This window comes from Rhodamnia argentea, chromosome 7, assembly GCF_020921035.1.
Source record: "Rhodamnia argentea isolate NSW1041297 chromosome 7, ASM2092103v1, whole genome shotgun sequence".
NCBI lineage: Eukaryota > Viridiplantae > Streptophyta > Magnoliopsida > Myrtales > Myrtaceae > Rhodamnia > Rhodamnia argentea.
Genome location: NC_063156.1, coordinates 10,993,683 through 11,013,068, shown reverse-complemented (window position 1 = coordinate 11,013,068; position 19,386 = coordinate 10,993,683). Strand labels below are relative to the sequence as shown.

The window sequence follows — 19,386 nt, the reverse complement described above, 5'->3', positions numbered from 1 at the left end:
CTAAGGGCATACGGCCATAAGATCACCTGGACTCTGATCTAATTACCAGATAAATGCCGCTCACGACCCATAAGAATGCCATCCAAGTACCAACAAAGAAAAAACAAGGGTTCCTCCAGAGATCTATTGTTGATGGAGATTTTCATTTCATTACCATATAGCAAATCGTCGGGTCAAGACACATCAAGCACGCTACTGAAACAGATTACGCTTTTCCCGCTAAAGCTAACATAAATCGACAAGAAATCCATTTTGTCATACAAGATATCATATACAACAACACTGATATGCATGATCATTAATCAAAAATGTCACATGGACCTTCAACAATCTGAGATACAAACCATGCGCGAGCACTCCAGACAAAATTGACGGCCTTAGTATTCTCTGTACATTACCAACTCCGCAGCCATTTAATTGCAGTTTCCTATCAAATTATGGGCCTCATAACTGAAGTTTCTGTAATAAATCAAAAGATCCGGTACCCATCTTCACAGGTAGCCCGAGGCAAATGCGAGCGGATGGGGTCTCCAATTTGTCGACCACCCCATGATATGCCGCATCAACTATGAACTTGGAAGCTGTCTCAAAGGACATCTTGCTGAAAGGCGATAAGGACTCTGCTATACCACCGAGCCTGTTCATTGGACGATAACCACCTGTGTGGGTCATAAAGTCTGCAATCAAGGTGAGGTGACGGATGTCCACAGAAATTCCATATGAACCGAAGACATTCTGCACCTCCCTTATGATGGTTTCTCTCGCAGCTTCTACGCCATATGTAGTGAGCATCGCATGGATATCATTGGAATATATATATCTAATGTCCAGCTCATCTTGCATTTGCCAAAATGCACGAAAATCCGCTCCGTTTGTATGAAGCGCCGGAATTGCATCTTTCTCCTCGGCTTCAATTTTCTGTCTTCTTTTAGGATCTTCTCCATAGTAGATCACTTGATTCTCTTTGCAAGAAATCACTTGACAAGATTCAATCTTGCCAGAGCTCCTGAGGTATACCTTTTTCGCCACTTTCTGAGCAATCTGCATGAATAACAAGAGCGTGACCTTCACAATAATCGAGGAACTAGAATACAAGCCACTAAAGATCAACTTTCCCAAAACTTCCACAAGAGAGGCAAGCACGAATCAAGATTATGTGCGGTAAAGTTGCTTCAGGATGTAGCATGTCCTACGAAAGGTCATCGACGGGATAGTATTGGTCAAAAGAGAGGTCAAGGACGATGAAATATGCTACACAATTTTTTAAGTCAGGTACAAGTACCAAAACGAAGATCCTATTATAAAGCTGGTCATGGAAGACAAATAGCACAACTATATCGAAGCGGAACATTGTCCGAGAGTGTGGATAATTGAAGGGGACAATCAGTTAATCACCTGAGCCAGTAAAATATGAGGTTCATTAGTAAATCTGAAATGGACCTCAAAGTCCAATCCATTTGCTGCCACAAAAATTGCTCTGTCAAAATCCTTTGGTATGAACCTGTTCTTTCTTTTGTTGTTCGACTTAGCTTTTTTCTTAGTTTTCTTTGTTTTAGAAGGGCTCACAATCTCTGGTGCTATCCCAGGCATTCCATCTTCATCCTTGCCACTATCAAATTCATTAGCCTGATCAGCATCACTTTCTAATCCAGCAGAGAGCTCCAGTTCATTCCGTTCCTCTTCATAACCGTCCTCATAGTACATTTCATCTGTAGCTTGTTCTTTACGTTTTTGACCATCAAAACCAAGATCATCATTGTCATTACCGTCATCGTCATCATCATCAGCATCATCATCTAAGTTCCTCTCCTCAGCATGCTCTGAAGCCAAACCAGACGCATCTTCATCAGTCTCGCTTGATGTCTTGGGTCTTGAATCTGATGTAAAATTCTTTATCCCACTGATTTTGGAGAGCAGAAGAACATGATTCTGTATTGCATCCTCCAACTCCCTAAGGTATACTACTGTTAAGATCTCTTCACAGTGCTCTAGCGAACAGAATTTAGTCCTGTTAAGCTTCATTTTCAGTTTATATCTTCTGTAGACCTGGCGATTGTGATTATCCACTTCAAATGGCACAACTGCAACTTCCATACTTTCAATCCTTTCAGCCACAGTGATTTTCTTTAATTTTTCAGCAAGAGAAGTGGCATCATCCCTGCCAATGACACAAAGCATTGTCAATACAACAATATAAAACATAGAAACTTCTCACGTAAATGCACATTCTCGTTAGTAGTAATAAAACATTTCGAATCAAGGGACAGAATGTAAGCATAAAACCACTCAATTTGTCATGGCTTGAGGGCTTCAACAATCAGTCCGCCATGAGTGCCATCTAAAAACTTAAACAAAGCAGCAGAGCTATATATTAACTAAAATGTATTAAAAATTGAAATTAAGCCACCAGCTAACGTGTGCTACAGTCATTCATAACAAATTGAACCCCACAAATAACTTTATGGCTAAGCAGAGAAAATGCTCCATAAGGCAGGTGACTGCATACTGAGAAGATACGACAGTGCTTTACATTTACAGAGCAAGCATATAAATCAACAGATATGCATCAAGATGCAATAACTAACAGCAAACACTTAAACTATGTTTGCATGCACAAACTTTGAAGACCACTGAATTATTCTCTGTAGGGAGAAAATATTTCGAAGTCCTGAAACATCCCTGTTTCTCTCTCTTGCGCGCACGCGCACAAAACTTCTCCATCCGACTCACTGACTCAAGTATCTACTTCCACCACCTCTAAATATCCTCTCACAACAAACAGACGCAATGGATATTTCCTTCCTCCAAATATCTTCTCACAACAAACAGCTTGTAAGTGGAAATGCAATGGATATTTCGAAAGCTAGGAAACTAGTCTACTTATTTACTCATAGGCACCTCTGACTTATCTATATGATGCTTCTTCTACTCTGAGTAAATTCCACAAATTCAGACGGTTAGGCAATAAATGACCCTGAATTATTACCAAACAACAAAACTTCAAATTTCAGCCTGCACAGCTTCTCAAACTAGTGGGAGGGACCAGTGACAAGTAATCAGTGCGACAATTCATTCTCTTCAATTCTCAGAAGCAAATGGGGCAAAAGCAATGTGAGGCAGATTGAACTTGAAAATTTGCTTAAAGACAGGACTATTAACAAATTCATCTATCACTTGCATTTGCAAAAGACGAGAAAATCATCATAGAAACAGATGATTGTTCTCTTCACATTCCTATTGATAATTCGATTCCTAAAGAAAAGGGCTGAATAATTCAAAGAAACTGCAGGTCAACTCAAAGATGCATATGAATAAATGAGGCGAGAACTCCATAATGAAGGCAACCCAAATAAATGAAGATACTCTTAACAAGCAAATGATGCAAAAAGGATTTTTTTTCCATCACTGTTTCCACCCCACCCCGTTGAATGCCTCATACCAAAAATTAGTCAAGCCCACCTTTTTATTGAAATTCCAAACACCAATGTCTATCCAAATTTCTAATGGTTTAATGCACTGAGAAGTTCTAGGTCATCGCATTTTATATTTATCTAAAGCATAGAGGTTGCATTAAGCAGCTTACTTTGGCCTCCCTCTCCGTAAAGGGCAGGTCAAAATCGGAGTCTTAATATCAGTGGATGCAGTCATCAATATCTCCTGTAGGCGTGGAATTCCAAGTGTCACATTCATTTCTCCCCGACCAGCATGATGAAAAGTGTTCAGCCTGGATAGCCAAAATGTTTGATATCATCAGAAAATTAATGAAAGTGTTGACAATAAGAACAATATGCAATCATGTCTACATCCACAAGTAAGAAAAATATTCAATGTTCCTTTTCTGAATTTAGAAAGCAACGATAAATTTTCAGTATGTTTAGTAGACAGCCCCACCAAAAGGTGTACCAGCCTACACCTAAACATGCATAAATGCGAGTTTGACTACAGATTCTGAGAAAGTACAGCACAGGATAAAATGAAAAAGGGTGTAGGAATTCAGAGAAATATTGAACCAAAGAGGTTTCAGAAAAGTTTTCGTTTATATTTCTAATTTTTATCAGGAGTTTGTTATTCAGAGGAAAACAGAAGAAATCATTTCATTGAGGAAAATCCTGAATATAAAACTAGGGCCGATGAAAGCTAATTCAACAAGACAGAAGAAGTTGATCTCACAAATCGAATACCAGCATAGATTCTAAGCACTAAACTTAGCTTCTGAAGTGACCCTACTGCGATCTCAACCTCAAATCCAATGTCAATTACACGTAACAACTTAGTTAACTTAATTCCACATGGATCAACAATATAGATAATCAATGTAATTGCAAGAATTATCCTAGATCCCAAGCCATATGCACTTTAACAAAAGCAAGCATGAATAACATAGCTTGCATAATATTGGTTCAAAGATGATCAACTCAGAGAAAGCAAACAAGCATATTACGTCATCTGTGTTGATGGTTCTCCAACAGACTGAGCAGCAACTACGCCAACTGGTTCTCCAGGTTGTGCAAGACTTGAGAAATATTTTTGTTCCACTGACTTCACAAAGTCTTCTGGCTTTAACATCATGTTCTTTGCTAATCCAGGAACTGAAAGATTCCTATCACACATGAACTTATTTGCTTTGTCCTTCAGAGCAGCTGGCAAATCTGTGATATAGCTATTAGATTTGCGAAGCTCAGTGGAATACTTCGCCTTCATAATGTCATGATTCTGCGCGATAATAATGAAGATATTATCAATGATAAAAGCAAAAATAGATCTCACAAAAACAGTCTACGGATCAAAGCTCTTACAGCCAACAGGGCATCAAATTTTGCCACAAAGCTTGTTTGATGGACGTCAATACCGTCTTCTCCATAATAAAATTGCACGATGGACCCATCCGCATCTCGGACAGTATGATCATAAGAAACTTTTAGGCATTCGAGATTTTTTACCAAGCATCTCTGCAGATACCCACTGCGAGATGTTTTGACTGCTGTATCAACTAAACTGCGGAAGAGCCAAAAAGATATAAATCAGGCAAATCGCAATTGATGTCAACTTCATTGGACACTAAATCACTTTCTTAAGAGATTTTGTAAGTAATCTGTGTTGAGTTTCAAAGTACCAATCTATTTTCGATCTCAAGCCAACTTTCAAAAAATATTCTGAATCATTCCCACAGAACAACCCTGGTTAAAAGAATTCACTATCTGCATTTCAATTTGCTCTCAAAGTAGTCAATCATGCATTTAGCATTCAGACCTTAGTATGCAGTAGTCACAGAGCAGAGAAATCACCAAAATAGACAACATATTAGATAAAAACGAAGTCACTTTTTTCCTTACCCATTGGCACAAATAGATATCTGGAAGCATGTAGCCAATTTTAAAAGACGGAACTAAAAGCAATGGCTAGCTAACGTCAACCAATAAAAAAAAAAAAGGAGAACCCCTTAACCTGGTTGAACCCCATTGTTCAATTTGGTAGACTTGCATTTCATAACTAATTAGATGAGGCATTCTGTACCAGCAACACGCCATAATCCTTGCGCCTTGAACCATCAAATATATTTACCAAAGATTCACAATTTCAAACACCAAACGACCCCCCCACAACCCAAAACCACAAGAAGAAGAAAAAAAGGGGCAGAAGAGGTTTCACACTGCCGATTGATTCTATTTTACACCACTGAAACTTCAACTATTTGAAAGGGCTTCACATCTGACGCCGCCAGACGACATAATGTGGAGGCTACTTCTCAAGCCAAGGGACTTCATAGACACGATTGCAAAGATTTATCGGCACAAGTTTCTTCTCCAAATGCAGCTGTGCCCCTTGATGGTTTCACGCTTGTGATTTTGATAAGGTAAGAACTGAAGGTTCATCCTCAGAGCAGCCTTTCATTAACAACAGCAGCTTGACTTGTGTCATGTTCTATTGCGCTATTACGTCACAACAAGGCTTTATAAAGCACTTTTTCTTAATATTTTATTCTTATATCTCAATATACATGCATGTGTAATGCACCATGACTTTCAACAGAGGAATCCATTGCTGCAAAAAGATAATGATAACGATAATGATGGGATCATCTTTCCATCCACTGCATTCTCAGACAAAGTCCAAAGATCACTTACAACTATGGGACGAAACATAAACATGCCCACATATACAGATAACCATCTCAAGATTGTACTATCAATTGATTTTGGAAAAGTCTTATCCAACAAATGGAAACAAATTACCCTTCACGGCCAGCCATACAATGGAAGTAATATTCTTGAGGCCGCAGACCAGTAAGAAAACGATCAATTATAAAGCCTCCAGCCCTAGATGCCCAATCCCAAGGAGGAAAGCAGGGCAAAGTCTTTCCAGAAACCATTCTAGGGACTCGCCTGCCTTCTAGCTCCTGTTGACCCAAATGAGAAGATATTTGCTGGAAATTCGCCTGTTCGAGGGGGAAAAAAGGAATTTCTAAGAGTGCCAAAAGTAAAAATGTACCGAAACATTTACTGATGAACCAGAAATCTCAATCGGCGAACTTTGTCAACTCAGACCTAGTTTGATAGCCTTGTGTCACTTGATGAATTTATTAAAAATATACATGTTTCAGAGATCAATTATATGAGTGCATATCTTTGTACGAACATAAATGTAGTTATAAGCATAGTTGTCAGCATTGCAGGCAATATCATAGGCATGATCATTCCATTTGCAAAGATCAATCTCAATCACTCAAAAAATTGTTCTAGGTCAGGCTCAAGATTCGATAGTTGTAAGATCAAATAGTAAATCAGCGACAATAACAGCTTTTCTTGCGACGAGAACAGCTTTTCTTCTTATTTATGCACACAATATCACTCTGCAAACTTACAGAGCCATCCAATAGAACTGAATAACCTCCGCAATCAAAAGAAGGTGATGCAAATGGCTTATTAGCAGCTATAATTTTTTCGATTTGTTCATCACTGGCATCTTGGACCTATGGAGCTCTTAACATTCCAGACAATCAGTTGACTCTTTAAACTGCCAGCACATAGCCTCATCAGATACTATTATGCTCATCTCCTATATAAACGTATGACATATTGTTACCAACATCCTATAGTAGTCTCTTTTCTACTTCTCAGATGATTAAGAAGAAAAGGTTGCCTACATCATGTATTCAAGTTGAGTCGAATACATCACCGAGTCAAGTCAAACCGTCCAAGCTTTATCATGATATCTCAGAATCGAGTCAATGAAAACCATAGGGAAAAGAATTCTAATGATCTTCCAAAAAACATTCAACACAACTAGGTGAAGTCAAGCAAAGCCAAAAAGCAGATGGAAATGCACGTTACCATTATCCACAGAGGATAAATATTCAACAGATACTGCAAGGATTGGATCATGGAGAAGAACATGTAGAGAAGACAAGCAACTTACAGTACCCCCTTTGGCCCCAGATGTAGTCATCAGTGAAATGCAGTTCTTCGCAGTGGGCTTGAATAACCCTTCAGACAGCAAATTCTTCTCGATCTTTTTACTACTCAACTCATTTAGCCTACTAATCATCCTCCTATCTAGATTGGTCAGTGCTGAATCTCCATTGCCGCGTATTACTTCTTCGATTTTCCATTGAAGTTCTGCTGAGTCTGTCACACAATTGCATTATTAGCCACCAATCTCAAGCACATAATCAAATCTAATATGGACACACACAAAGTCTGACGAAGATGACTTCACTAAATCTAGAAGTATCAAACAAAGCCCGCCAAAAACCTGAAAACTGCTACTTGCAATCAGCTATGTAAAGCCTGTAATTATGCCTGGCAAAAATCTAGACCCATTTGAATAGCTAGATACTGAAAATACTGCATTCGTGTGGAAAGGAATTTAGAGGGATGGAACAGAAAAAATCGATCTTTTATATTTAATTAAAAGAAGAGCATAACATCAAACAAGATCAAGACTTATGCATCTCGCAGTCTGCTGCTAGATTTATGGTAGGAAGGAATTATAGTGCTCAAGCACCAGACACGGATATCAATATGCACAATAAAAAGGATATCGATAGAAATACTGAATAAGATATGACTGGTTGTTAGCAGGATAAGTTTTAAAAAGGAACAAGAACTTAACTAGATCAGCAGACAAAGAAAGAAGGAAATTGTTTCCATAATGCTTGGAAGAAAGTAACAGACATATGAACTCACTGTTCTTAACCCCAACAACCTCGCGGTGCACTTCCTCTCCACATCTTTCACATTCTTCAAGTTGTTGTTGTCTTTTTTCATCGACATCTTTACTCAGCAAAAGATCATCCACTCCACACGTGAAACCATGCATCTGAATCATCAAGATCGAATTATGGAAGTTCATACACTTGATAGAGAAAACTTAATCTTGAATGCTTATTCTACAGTCATTTACCTGAAGAAAAGCTGTAAATAACCGACTAAACGCTGATAGCAAAATTCCTGCAGTATTTGAACCATAAAGCTCCTGAACCGTATGGACTAGACCGTAGTCACCAAACTGAGCCTTATCGATGACCCCGCAAATTAGGTAGTTTTTGAATATCAACACAGTATCTTCACCAGGCTCTTCATTTCTTTTCATTTTATCTCTAATGAAATCTCTTGGCTTGTCCTGTTCCTTCACTTTATCCTTGTCAGTCCCTTTTCTTTTGCTGGGTTTATGCTTAATTGCATCATCTTTTCCTGGTTCACTTCGAACAATCTTCCTGCCAAGTTTTGTTTTAAAAAAGGCAGATGGTATCTTCCCCCGCTTTTCCACGGTAAATGGCGGGTAACCTCTAGTTAAATGATCTAGAACCGTAGCAATCAACTGCAAAGAAAGGAGGAAACAGTAATTGTCGGTATGCATATATGATCCACGAAATGTCTCCAAGTGCATGTATGACTCCAGAATGGAAAAAAAGAAAAGACAATTCATTGTAAAACAGTCCATCAATTTCAAATTTATTTTGCATCTCAACTTAGATTGATTTGATGAATCTTGAAGCACTTGTATCAAGAATCTGCCATATGAAGTATATGACCTGTTTTCCTGTCCAAAGAGGCTCTGGTTTCCAAATGGTAGGCACGGGACAGAGCATATTCTCTTCAAAATCAATCGCCACCTTTTTCCCAAGTTTCCTTAAAGAACCTGATCCAGCAGCAGAAACTCCTGAGCTATAAAGGAGGTGATTGAATTCATCGTAATTCAAAAATGTATCCTTCTTTGTAAGAATTGCAGCACTGACAATGTGATCCTGACAGAATAAAGACCATAGTTACATCGAACTGTAGTTAATAACAAGGAAAGTTGATTGACAAAAAAATGGAACCTGGATCAATGCTCTAATAGGAGAGCCATTGGTTGGCTTAACATATTGATTGTTTGCATTCACAATGTTGTAAGCTTCAGCACGTGAAATATCATCTTGTGGAAAATGGACATTCATTTCATCACCATCAAAATCAGCATTGTATGTACTGAGAGCACAAACAAAATGTCTGAATGAGGTCTCACGAACAATTGCAAAATGAACCTTCAAACATAGAGTAGTCTATATCTGGCCAACCTGCAATTTGCATAATGCATCCGAAGTGTTTTCTCCCCCTTCAATACACGAACAACGTGTGCCATTATACTAGGCTTGTGAAGTGTAGGCTGCGTGGCAGGTATATCAAACTTCATCAAGGCCAGGGAAGAACAGTGGCGTTTACTAACAGACAATGGTTGAAGTCGTGAGTAATTAGGAAAAAGGAAAAAACAGCATTAGCATGTCTTATCAATACCAGGACAGCTATAATCTTCTCCATGCACTTTACATCTAAAAATAGTTTGACCCTTATACTAAGAAATTCCACATCTTAAATCCTGCAGTATACTCTTGGTGGGCCCACTTGAGTTCCTCTAGTTCTCTATTTATCACATGAACGTTCTTGGTCCCTGTAGCTAATATATGAAGTTATCCTGACCCTTCAGATGTAGAGAAGAACTCCTATTAATGATTACTTGTACATTGCCTCCCAACTAGACTCATAGAACAAAATACATACAGAGGATTACACATCAAATAAAACAGGAAGCTCCACAACCTTAGATGTTTGACGATTTTATAGCTAAAAGAACTTGGAAAAGGTAGAACTCAACATATATGTCACCCAGAGTCTCAGACTACTCTCTGAACTCAGATAAAATATTCGACATCCAATCTTCTCTCATTTACTTCCCAAATCTCATCAATTTTACAAACAAGATCTACTCAACAAAAAATTAGTGAAATATTGCTATTCACAACTAATTTCTCTCTTGCTTTCACGCAATCAATTATTGACACATTTGGAAATTTGTCATTAGCAATTTTGCAGATCTGTTCTGGCATTTCTTAGCAGTTTGGAATGTCAAACTAGAGCATGCATAAAAGAGAGGTTGTCATTTCCTTTACCAAATTGATCACAATTACAAACACGTGTTAGGCTGCTGGCGTGGATGGGAATATTGTTTAGAAATGTAACAAGAATCATACTACATAATTGTTTGCTTTTTATAGGCAGGATTAACTAATCAACAGACTCTGAATGAAAAGTTATTCATAACTTTAGGTTCTACAGTGGATTGTTGCTACAGAGCAAGTGTGACCATAAATATCCAAGACATGTGGTTAGCAAACACCATTTCTCAAGATTTTAGCATGCACACCATGCCATTTAAGATACGTGTGATTGCTGATTTGATTCATGCATTGGTCCCATTTAAATGGCTAAAAGAATCAATTAATGTGAAAAAGCATGCACACAAAGGACATGACAATAAGACTCTACTCCGAGTGCAGCATCACCCCCATAGAAAGAAAGTGAACCACCCCCCACCCCCTACCGAAAATTAAAAAACAACATCCTTTCTTCCCCCAGTGTCAAAAAAGAGAGAAAGAACAGCAAAACTTGCCATCTACAAAGACATAAAAATCAAAGGCAATAAGAAGTGACCATCCCATCATACTCAACTCACCAGCAGCGAAATCACTCCGGAGAACAACTATATGCTCGGTGGAAAGTAACACATGGATATCTATGGTGTACTATCAGCACAAAAATACCGTACAACCCCAAAATGTTTAAAATGTGGCCTTGATGTAAGCTGATGAGGTGTTGTACCCACGTTTCTCAACCATGTCGAAGAATAAATATGATAAGAGCAATGTCTCTTCCAAAATGCATATACTAGCTATTAATGAGTTACTGAGTCAATTTACAAACATTTTTTCAAAGCAAAAACAAAATCATTCCTCAAAGACAGAATGTAGTAGAGTTATCCCTACCACATCATGCCACAAGAATTACATGTGCAATCAAGCATAAAAAATAAAAATAAAAAAATACAAAGAGACTAGCTTGTTAACTGGCAAAAGTAATAACAAATCTTTGTTCCTGCTGGTCATGAGTTGGTCACTTTGCAGTAATTACACAGCAGAAGCAATAGCCAAAACAATTAGGCAGATAATTTCATACAACAGACCCTTAAGGCGGCATCTGAACAACGGCTGGAGCCAAAGTATTGACATGCAGGAACATGCATTCTTTTACGACACAGGAGAAAGTACAATTTCATAAGTAAGTCCATGAAAATAGGGTAGCCGAAGCTGATAAGCCAAAGGATCATTTGTAAACAAATTATAGAGAAGGACCACATTTCTCCTAGAATCAAAGCAAGCAACACGAGACAAATACTGTCAAGTATGTACTACTGCAGAGTACCTGTCTATTGACCAGAACAATATCTCCATCTCTCAAGTGCCGATATATGATTTTGCCTTCAAACTCATTATCAGAACTCTTCCCAGTTTGTGTGACAACCCCTCGTGATGAAGGTAATCTCCTTGAGATCGAAATTCGACCTTTTCTAGCTGGTGGTAGTTTAAGAGTAGATAACTTGTCAATGTAGTGTGTTGCTCCTGGGTGAATTTCTGTGCCATTGATAATAGCTTTCCGCAAACTAAAAGTATTCCAAGGAGTTACTCTCTGTCATTATAGGCGTTAAGCCAAAAGGAAAAACTCCATCAAGATCATTAGACTTGCACAAATAAAATCAGATATCCAGAGAAAGAATGCAACAACAATAAGTAATTTAGTATTATTGAGCATCAATAAACTTTTTATTGCCAAATATTCAGTATTAGATCCGGAGTCCCAGTAGTTTGAACACAAATTTTACAAATAAAGTGAATGGAAAGAGAAATATTTCTGTGCTTTATACATGAGTAGAAGGGGAAGGAAAAGTAGGAAATACAAATGGAAACAATTCCCTGGAAGGATAGAGCATCACTAAATCTATCACTTGTTGCTCTCAGTAACAATTGTTAGACAAAACCCCAAATATCGAGATATCTCTAGATATTAAAAGTTTCATAGAACGTACTGCAATTTTTTCGACGATGAACAAAGCTACCCTGAGCCAATTAGATCTCATTTACAAAAGGGTTTTAAGATCTTATTTTTTTTCACGATAAAATAACCGACGAGACCCCATTTTATAATTTAATTTGGAAGTAGAAAATATTTTCATGACACCAGAGAGTAAGAATGCACAATCGAAGGACAAATGAATCTCCAACCACACTTCTCAAGTCCTGTACACAATAATAGCAGTTGGATAATAAAACAACAGAACAGGAGGTTTCAGAAGAGGTACTGAAGACCCAATGCACTGCATCAAGCAAGCAATAGAGTCACTTCCCAGACAAGGAAATGGACACCTCTTCCGAGGCATATTAGTTGATAATCCGCACAAATCTAATCAATGGGAAAAAAGCACTAAACCAACCTCCCCATGATAAAGTGTCATAGTGACCATAGATCCAGTATATTTGCCGGTTAAGCATAAAAGGATTCAAGGTTTACTTTGGGTAAATCAACACATTACTAGAGCAATAATCAAATCCACCGCATATCAGCAGAAATTTCCATTACAATAGATTCCAAAGTAAAATACACCCTCTATGAACAAGAGCGCAGAATTCTTCGTGCTCACCTCTGGGTATGTTAATCTCAATGCAAAATAAGGGGGAATGCCGATTTCATTAACCGCTAAGTAAGGATCAGGAGATATGACAGATCGACAAGCATAATTAACTCTCTTGCCCATCATATTCTGCCGGAACATGCCTTCCTTTTTCTCCAGCAACTGACATATGCCTGAAGCCACATCCCTTTGACCTTGACCTAACAAAAGGGGGGGAAATTGTTCATTTCCTATCAATAACTCATTGGGTGCATAATAGAACCCAAACATGCACTCCAGCCCACACAACCAATTTAATCAGTGTGAATTTCTTCTGCAGCGTGCTTACCAACCTAAATGGGCATAGCATAGTGCTTTACAGGAGAAAAAAATAATGAGACTCTAATCGGCAAGACAGGAATAAGACAAAAAATTCTGCTTTTAAGCTGATAAAAATTGAAAGAAAGTTCTAGTTACCATTTCATCGCCTAGTCCTGTTTATCATTCTCCATTAGGAGGATGATTTGATTTCAGAAAGGATCACGGTCTACAAAGATTGATTGGATCTCTAATTCAGTTTGTTCCTGGGTCTTTAAAACTATGATTATAAGCCCTAAGCTTCTTTGGTGCGATTTTGATTGTCAATCCTCTTATACGTCGAAATTGGATCATGAGTCTTGCACATGACTGAGATTCCATTGGATTAGTTCGTAACCTCTGTATCAGCTAAGTAGTTAGATTTTGATTTAGTTATTGTACAAGAACTGTGATCTAGATTTGACACAAGTGGTAGCTAAGAACCAAAAACTGGGAACTAATTGAAGAAATCATCAACCATTGGAGACCTCGGAAATAATCATCCTTCAGTTTCGTATAGTTGCAAAGGAGGAACTCTTTACTGTTTCTTGTCTATGCACTTGAACATGGAATGAGGCACTAACACTTTTGGAGCACTTAAGACAAGAGCTTAACAAGAAATTCTATGTCTACCAACTTAAGCTATAAGATGCTAAGCTACATTGGGAATAAAATGTCAGAAAAGAACTATTCATCTCTTTCTTGTCTATGCACTTGAACAGCAAATAAGACTGATAGAGCATTCAAAACAAGTGCTAAACAAGGAAATTCTATGTCTACCAACTTAAGCTTCAAGATGGTAATCTACATTGGAAACAAAATGACAAAAGCACACTGACCTGTAGCAGTTTTGCTATCAAAAAGAACATTTATTGATTGTTGAAGATCCATCCACCGGCTAATAATGGTTGCGCGTTGCGACTGATTGATGTGAGCATTCCCTAAGGAGATATTGGCCTGCAATACCTTCCCCAATAGGACAGTATGTGGATGTTCCATCACCTGAAAAAAAAGGGGTGTAACACAAACCACTAAGGTGGAATATCTCACAGAAAAATTAATAAGCGCAAAAAACATTTCAAGCAAGAAAAAATTCCACTATAGAACAAAGCTCCAACACATATAATGCCTTATGACATGTGCTTACTGTACAGAGATCATAGATGAGCATTACCAGGTAGCCTATGTTCTATAGATGCTAACTCGTTTTAAGAAGAAGGCAGTATGAATTTGCCTTGTCATTTGACCCCTTCCTGTATTCTGAGATAACCTATGAAGGGATGTCATGAAGGCAAAGATCAGAGAAAATAAATATTTCCACTGCTACAATGGGCTAGGAAGTTGATCCAGCATCTCAATCTTCTTAACCCAAGTACTTACTTATCGTAAACTTGTCATCTGAAGCAGCCAACCTCTACAACAAGACATAAGCAAGCAAACATGCAGACAACAACATATGATTCTAACCCTGTTAGATACCAAACAAAGGTGAGCATCAGCATGATGCAGAGTGAGTCTGAGGTCTAGCTAGATACAACTTTGCAATCAAAACCAAATCTTACAATTTCGATTGGCACAGTGCCCTAGAAGCCAACAATTACTGCTTTTCAAGTTGTTTGAATTTGCTCAATCTTAAAAGAAGCCATTTGGACATTCTTTTGGATTTCTCAGACTTGTAAATTAATAGCAAATAGTATCACTATTGCAAACTTAGATAATGTGATCATGGAAGATTTAAAGAAGCCATTTGGACATTCTTTTCGATTTCTTAGACTATTTGGACATTCTTTTGGATTTCTTAGACTAAGAAATTAATACCAAATAGTGTCACCATCGCATAACTTAGATGATCTGATCATGGAAGATAGTGTCAGGTTTGGAGGTTGTGCATTTCATCTGTAGTATTTTCCTCCCCTAGTCAAACACTTACAACGACTCTGATGGACCCATCATTGTCCATTCCTAAATTTGATAAAGATGAGCTAGACTGGTCAGAGAGCAGCAACATAATCCATTAAACCTATTATAAGCTGACCAATCAAACAGATAAAAAGAGATGACCAAACAGTGCCAGACTTCTCTTCACTCTAGACAAGCAGCACTACACAGGAATAGGATGGTTTAAAAGGAAGCAGCCACAGAGAATGCCCCCTTCCCCCTTACCCCTTCCAACCCCCTTTTCTTTCTCTTTCTATATCTACATTATGAGTTTCTCCATACATACGTCAAGATTCTAAATGTACGATCTAGAAAACAGACAATGACAAATGTTGGTTTTCTTGGTCCATCAACAAAAAAATCAGAAGCTACATTATTGTTGCCACTCTATATAGCAGGAAATCCCCATTCTAGGATAATGGCAAAATATATGCAGAAACGAAGATCACTTACCGAATCACCTCCCTTAGATGGGGGACGAAATTTGATTGGAGGTACAAGAACAGTCCCCAAGAAAAACATAGAGTGAGTTGCTTTATTCCCAGAACCCTGCTGCTGTATGTCACTGATAAATGAGCACAGCCGTGCTTCATTATCCCACAGAAGTCTCATAATTTCATTAACCTGTGAAAAATGGTACGTAACATCAACAAAAATGAAGAATTAATGCATATGTGGACAATCTAAAATTCTTAGGCGGACAGACAAGAGCAAAGCCAGATCAATGACAAAAATTAGCAGACCTCTGATGGTAATAGAGGTCCAGAGAAAAAATTCTTCTGCCTGATATACTCGTCAGATAAACTTTGGCCCCTTCTTTTGTGCCCTTTTTTTGCAATGCCAATACTGTCAGGAGATGCAAAAGTCGATGATGGAGTTTCAGCTTCATTTCCACCATCATTTTGGAGAGCAACACCTTCAATATTTTCCATCTCAGACAAATTTTCCTTGCCAACTCCATCCAAAAATTGCCCATCCAGTTTGTTCCCTCTAATAATGTTTCCTCTAGTTTGAGCTCCAGTCATACCACTCTATTGTTCAACCCAAACAGTAAAATTACTTTGTGTATGGAATTCTTTAATGCAGGCATGATAGAGAAACAGTAAGGTAAATATTTGAGCCAAGCACAACAATGTAAGCGATACAAATCAAGCAGCCAGGCATACCCAACCAAAACTTGGCATTCACTTGAGAAAGAATTTGAAATTCGCACAATACTTTATACATGAAAAAAGAGAGAGCAGATTATTTTAAAGTGCAAGCAATAGAAACTATGCAGCCATGGCCTACCCAGACAGAAACTGGCCTTTGCTTAAGAATGAACTCCAAAATTCACACAGATAAGAACAAAGTTCAGATTAGGCTATCATTAAATGTATCATCAAAGGGCAATAGACATGGCATAAAGAAGTTGCTCAATGAGGATGGCTAAGACTAAGAAGAAACTTAAACATCAAACTTCAGCTGCTTAGTTATAAAAGCTATTAGTAGCCTCCTATGTCACTCAGATTCAGGTAGTGGTGCCAAGTATGAATTCTGATCTCTGTGTTTGATTTGTCTATTTATCATGATGTGGGAGACATTGACTGTTGGACATGGACCTAGCATACAAGCATGTAAAACTTGAATGACACATTTTTGAAGATCTTTGTTCCTATCATTTTTAGGGAGATTTAGATTCTTAATAACGACATGAACCTAAGAGTGTTGACTTCCCAATATGATGTTCCAATATGCACACCACACCAATCTCAAAGCATTGGTGCATCACCTAGGTAGAAAAGCCACTAGTCAGAGTGGCATAGGTAGCCTCAAAAGATAAAACCTTTTCTCCAAGTGTCTTTTGTTCAAAATATTTTTTGACACCGGGCATCAAGTTTCTACAAAGCTCCCTCATTAATGTATTTTCCACACTATATTTCAACTCACCTTCTAGAGATTCTCAAACAACATTAAAAATCACTCAAGAAAAAACAAGATACACCACTATCACTCACTTTCAAAAACTCAACTTTTGGGATGACACAATCACTTTTTTTTCTTCTCAGACTCTTTAAAACCTCCAAGCATCCACTCATTGAAGACCAAGCCCCAGTTCATATATTCCTTACTTTTCACTACAGTTTATGTTTTCCGATATGTTAACAGTCAGCATTTATTCTTGATTAAAAGAGAAATCTTTGAGTAGCAATAAGTCAACTTAGACTCCAGTGCATCATACACAAACACCGGCTAGTCCAGGCTCCAAAAAGTGAAAGCATGGAATCAACAAACTATAATGGACCCACAAGAATGACAAATCAATTAAAATGATCACAACCAACAAATACAAAAAAGTACGCACATATACAAGGGAATTTCCGTCATCAGGCATTCTCAAAAGGCATATCTCAATAGCCATACCATGTGGAACCAGCCAAAAGTAGGTTTACTGATCGCAGGACTTTTAGCTTTGCAGTTCTTACACTTCTTATGCATTGGCTTCAAAAACTTATTTAAAACTGAGACCGCTTCGTTGAACTGAAGTGAGGTCCATTCTCCCTGCTTCTGATGCGTAGAGCTATCATGCTGCAACTCAGAGTTCACAGGCAAAGATAATATGTCGCCCGCATTATTAGCCTCTACCAGCGAAGAACTAGTCGCCCATTTGAAATCCAGTTCTTTTGCACTAGCAACATCACCTTTTGCGATGAGTTCCAATTTGGAAACACATGCATCAACCTTTTTTCATTTAAAAAAAGCAACAGCGTAAGCATGTCATGATATGCCACAGGAGAAGAACATATAAGTAGCGACAATGTAAATCAAATAAATCCTAAACACCATAAACCCCAACACCAAAAATGGAATTAACATGCAGCAATGCTAATCACGCACTCTTTTCCTGGGATGGAGAGTAAAAGCAATCAAGGTGCCGCGAATTACCTGGCTCCTACTTTCCCGGAAATGAAAGCAAAAGAAGCAAGTCCTTTTCAGAAGATTATACAGCAAATTGAATAGCAAGGGGTTGTAGACTGGAGAAACGAGGTCAATATGACCGCAATGACCGGGGCAATTCAACGACCGCTGGCCACAAGATTTACAACTGCAAGAAAAGCCAATTTGAACATCAACCACCCCACCACTTGAATTTCACCATAACACACGAGACCGATATGCACTGTCACTAGCGCAGAAATCAAGTTCCCATCCAAATCAACGGGAAAAAAGGGAAAACAAATAAAAGTAGCGGAGACTCACGCCGTTCTCTCATCCAGCGTCCCCATTGCTGGATCATAGAGCCCACCGGCCACTGGCCTCTCCACATTATCGAGCAAAACAGTGTTGGTAACCTTCACGACGCTGTGCTTCCGCACCTCTTCATCCGTCAGAAAACCAAAGCTGACCGCCTCAACATATTCCGAGCCCCCCTGCAACACCAAAAAGAAATTCAGGCACCACCGTCAAGGCGCCGAGCTCATCCAAATAGCTACTTCAAAAGACGAGAGCGAGGGAAGAGAGCCAGACGTCCGTTGCCTGAGCCATGACGGTGACAATATGGCCAGAGACGCCAGTGCGTGGATTGCGCGAGGGGTTTAAGTCTCTCGGCAGTTAGGGTTTTAGCTTTGGGCGGGACGGTTGATGGAGAAGACGAGACGCCAGTGCGTGGGCCGAATTGGAAGCGAACAATGAATTCTAAAGAAGCCCACCTCTCCGTATTTCGGGGAAATAAACGATATTCGTCTCTATTTTACTTTTCTTCTTCATCACTCGAATATAAATATTTAAAACATGGCGGTGAGTTATGAAGAAAATGAAAATTAAAGGTTTTGATTACATTAACAAGATTGACGTATAATTTTTTTTTAAAATTAAACCAAAAGAGAATAAATTATTAGTCATTTGGGACAAATGCTGCTTAGAGATGGATTAAAAAAAAAGAATATTAGAAAATACATATTAGAAAAAAGAAAAAGGAACTTTAAAAAAAAAAAAAGAGAGAGATCAAGCCGGAATCATGGGACCCCAAGGCCAAAACTTACTTAGGTTCAATTACCAACCTACGCTTGGCCAAGCACGGCCCCAATGATTGACGACCGGGGTTGTACGACCTAGCTAGGCATTGCTTGG

General features: G+C 38.4%; 1 protein-coding gene across 3 annotated transcripts; it reads right to left on the bottom strand.

The window, feature by feature from the left end:
• Positions 1-277: 277 nt before the first annotated feature.
• Positions 278-18,931, bottom strand: LOC115737682 (DNA-directed RNA polymerase I subunit 1). Of its 3 annotated transcripts, XM_048282704.1 has the most exons (22): positions 18,784-18,931; positions 18,517-18,686; positions 18,202-18,361; positions 17,680-17,997; positions 16,020-16,307; positions 15,730-15,900; positions 14,178-14,340; positions 13,012-13,202; positions 11,739-12,002; positions 9,560-9,648; positions 9,323-9,470; positions 9,035-9,247; positions 8,694-8,820; positions 8,404-8,585; positions 8,175-8,319; positions 7,417-7,625; positions 6,234-6,436; positions 4,797-4,995; positions 4,442-4,713; positions 3,584-3,724; positions 1,396-2,158; positions 278-1,041 (listed from the first exon to the last, which is right to left on the bottom strand). In XM_048282704.1, exons 1-22 carry the CDS (start codon positions 18,799-18,801, stop codon positions 445-447), a joined length of 5,031 nt encoding a protein of 1,676 aa, XP_048138661.1. In that variant the 5' UTR covers positions 18,802-18,931; the 3' UTR covers positions 278-444. The 3 variants fall into 3 exon arrangements, with proteins under 3 accessions (XP_048138661.1, XP_048138659.1, XP_048138660.1); XM_048282702.1 differs by having other exon boundaries at positions 8,404-8,820; XM_048282703.1 differs by having other exon boundaries at positions 8,187-8,319; positions 8,404-8,820.
• Positions 18,932-19,386: the final 455 nt, after the last annotated feature.

What these genes read in the sequence shown, in the direction of transcription:
- LOC115737682 (XM_048282702.1), bottom strand. An exon ending in CTATTAGAGCATTGATCCAG is followed by an intron (nt 9,248 to 9,322) that starts GTTCCATTTTTT and finishes TTATTCTGTCAG; the next exon opens with GATCACATTGTCAGTGCTGC. An exon ending in CTCATATTTTACTGGCTCAG is followed by an intron (nt 1,042 to 1,395) that starts GTGATTAACTGA and finishes TTATTCATGCAG; the next exon opens with ATTGCTCAGAAAGTGGCGAA.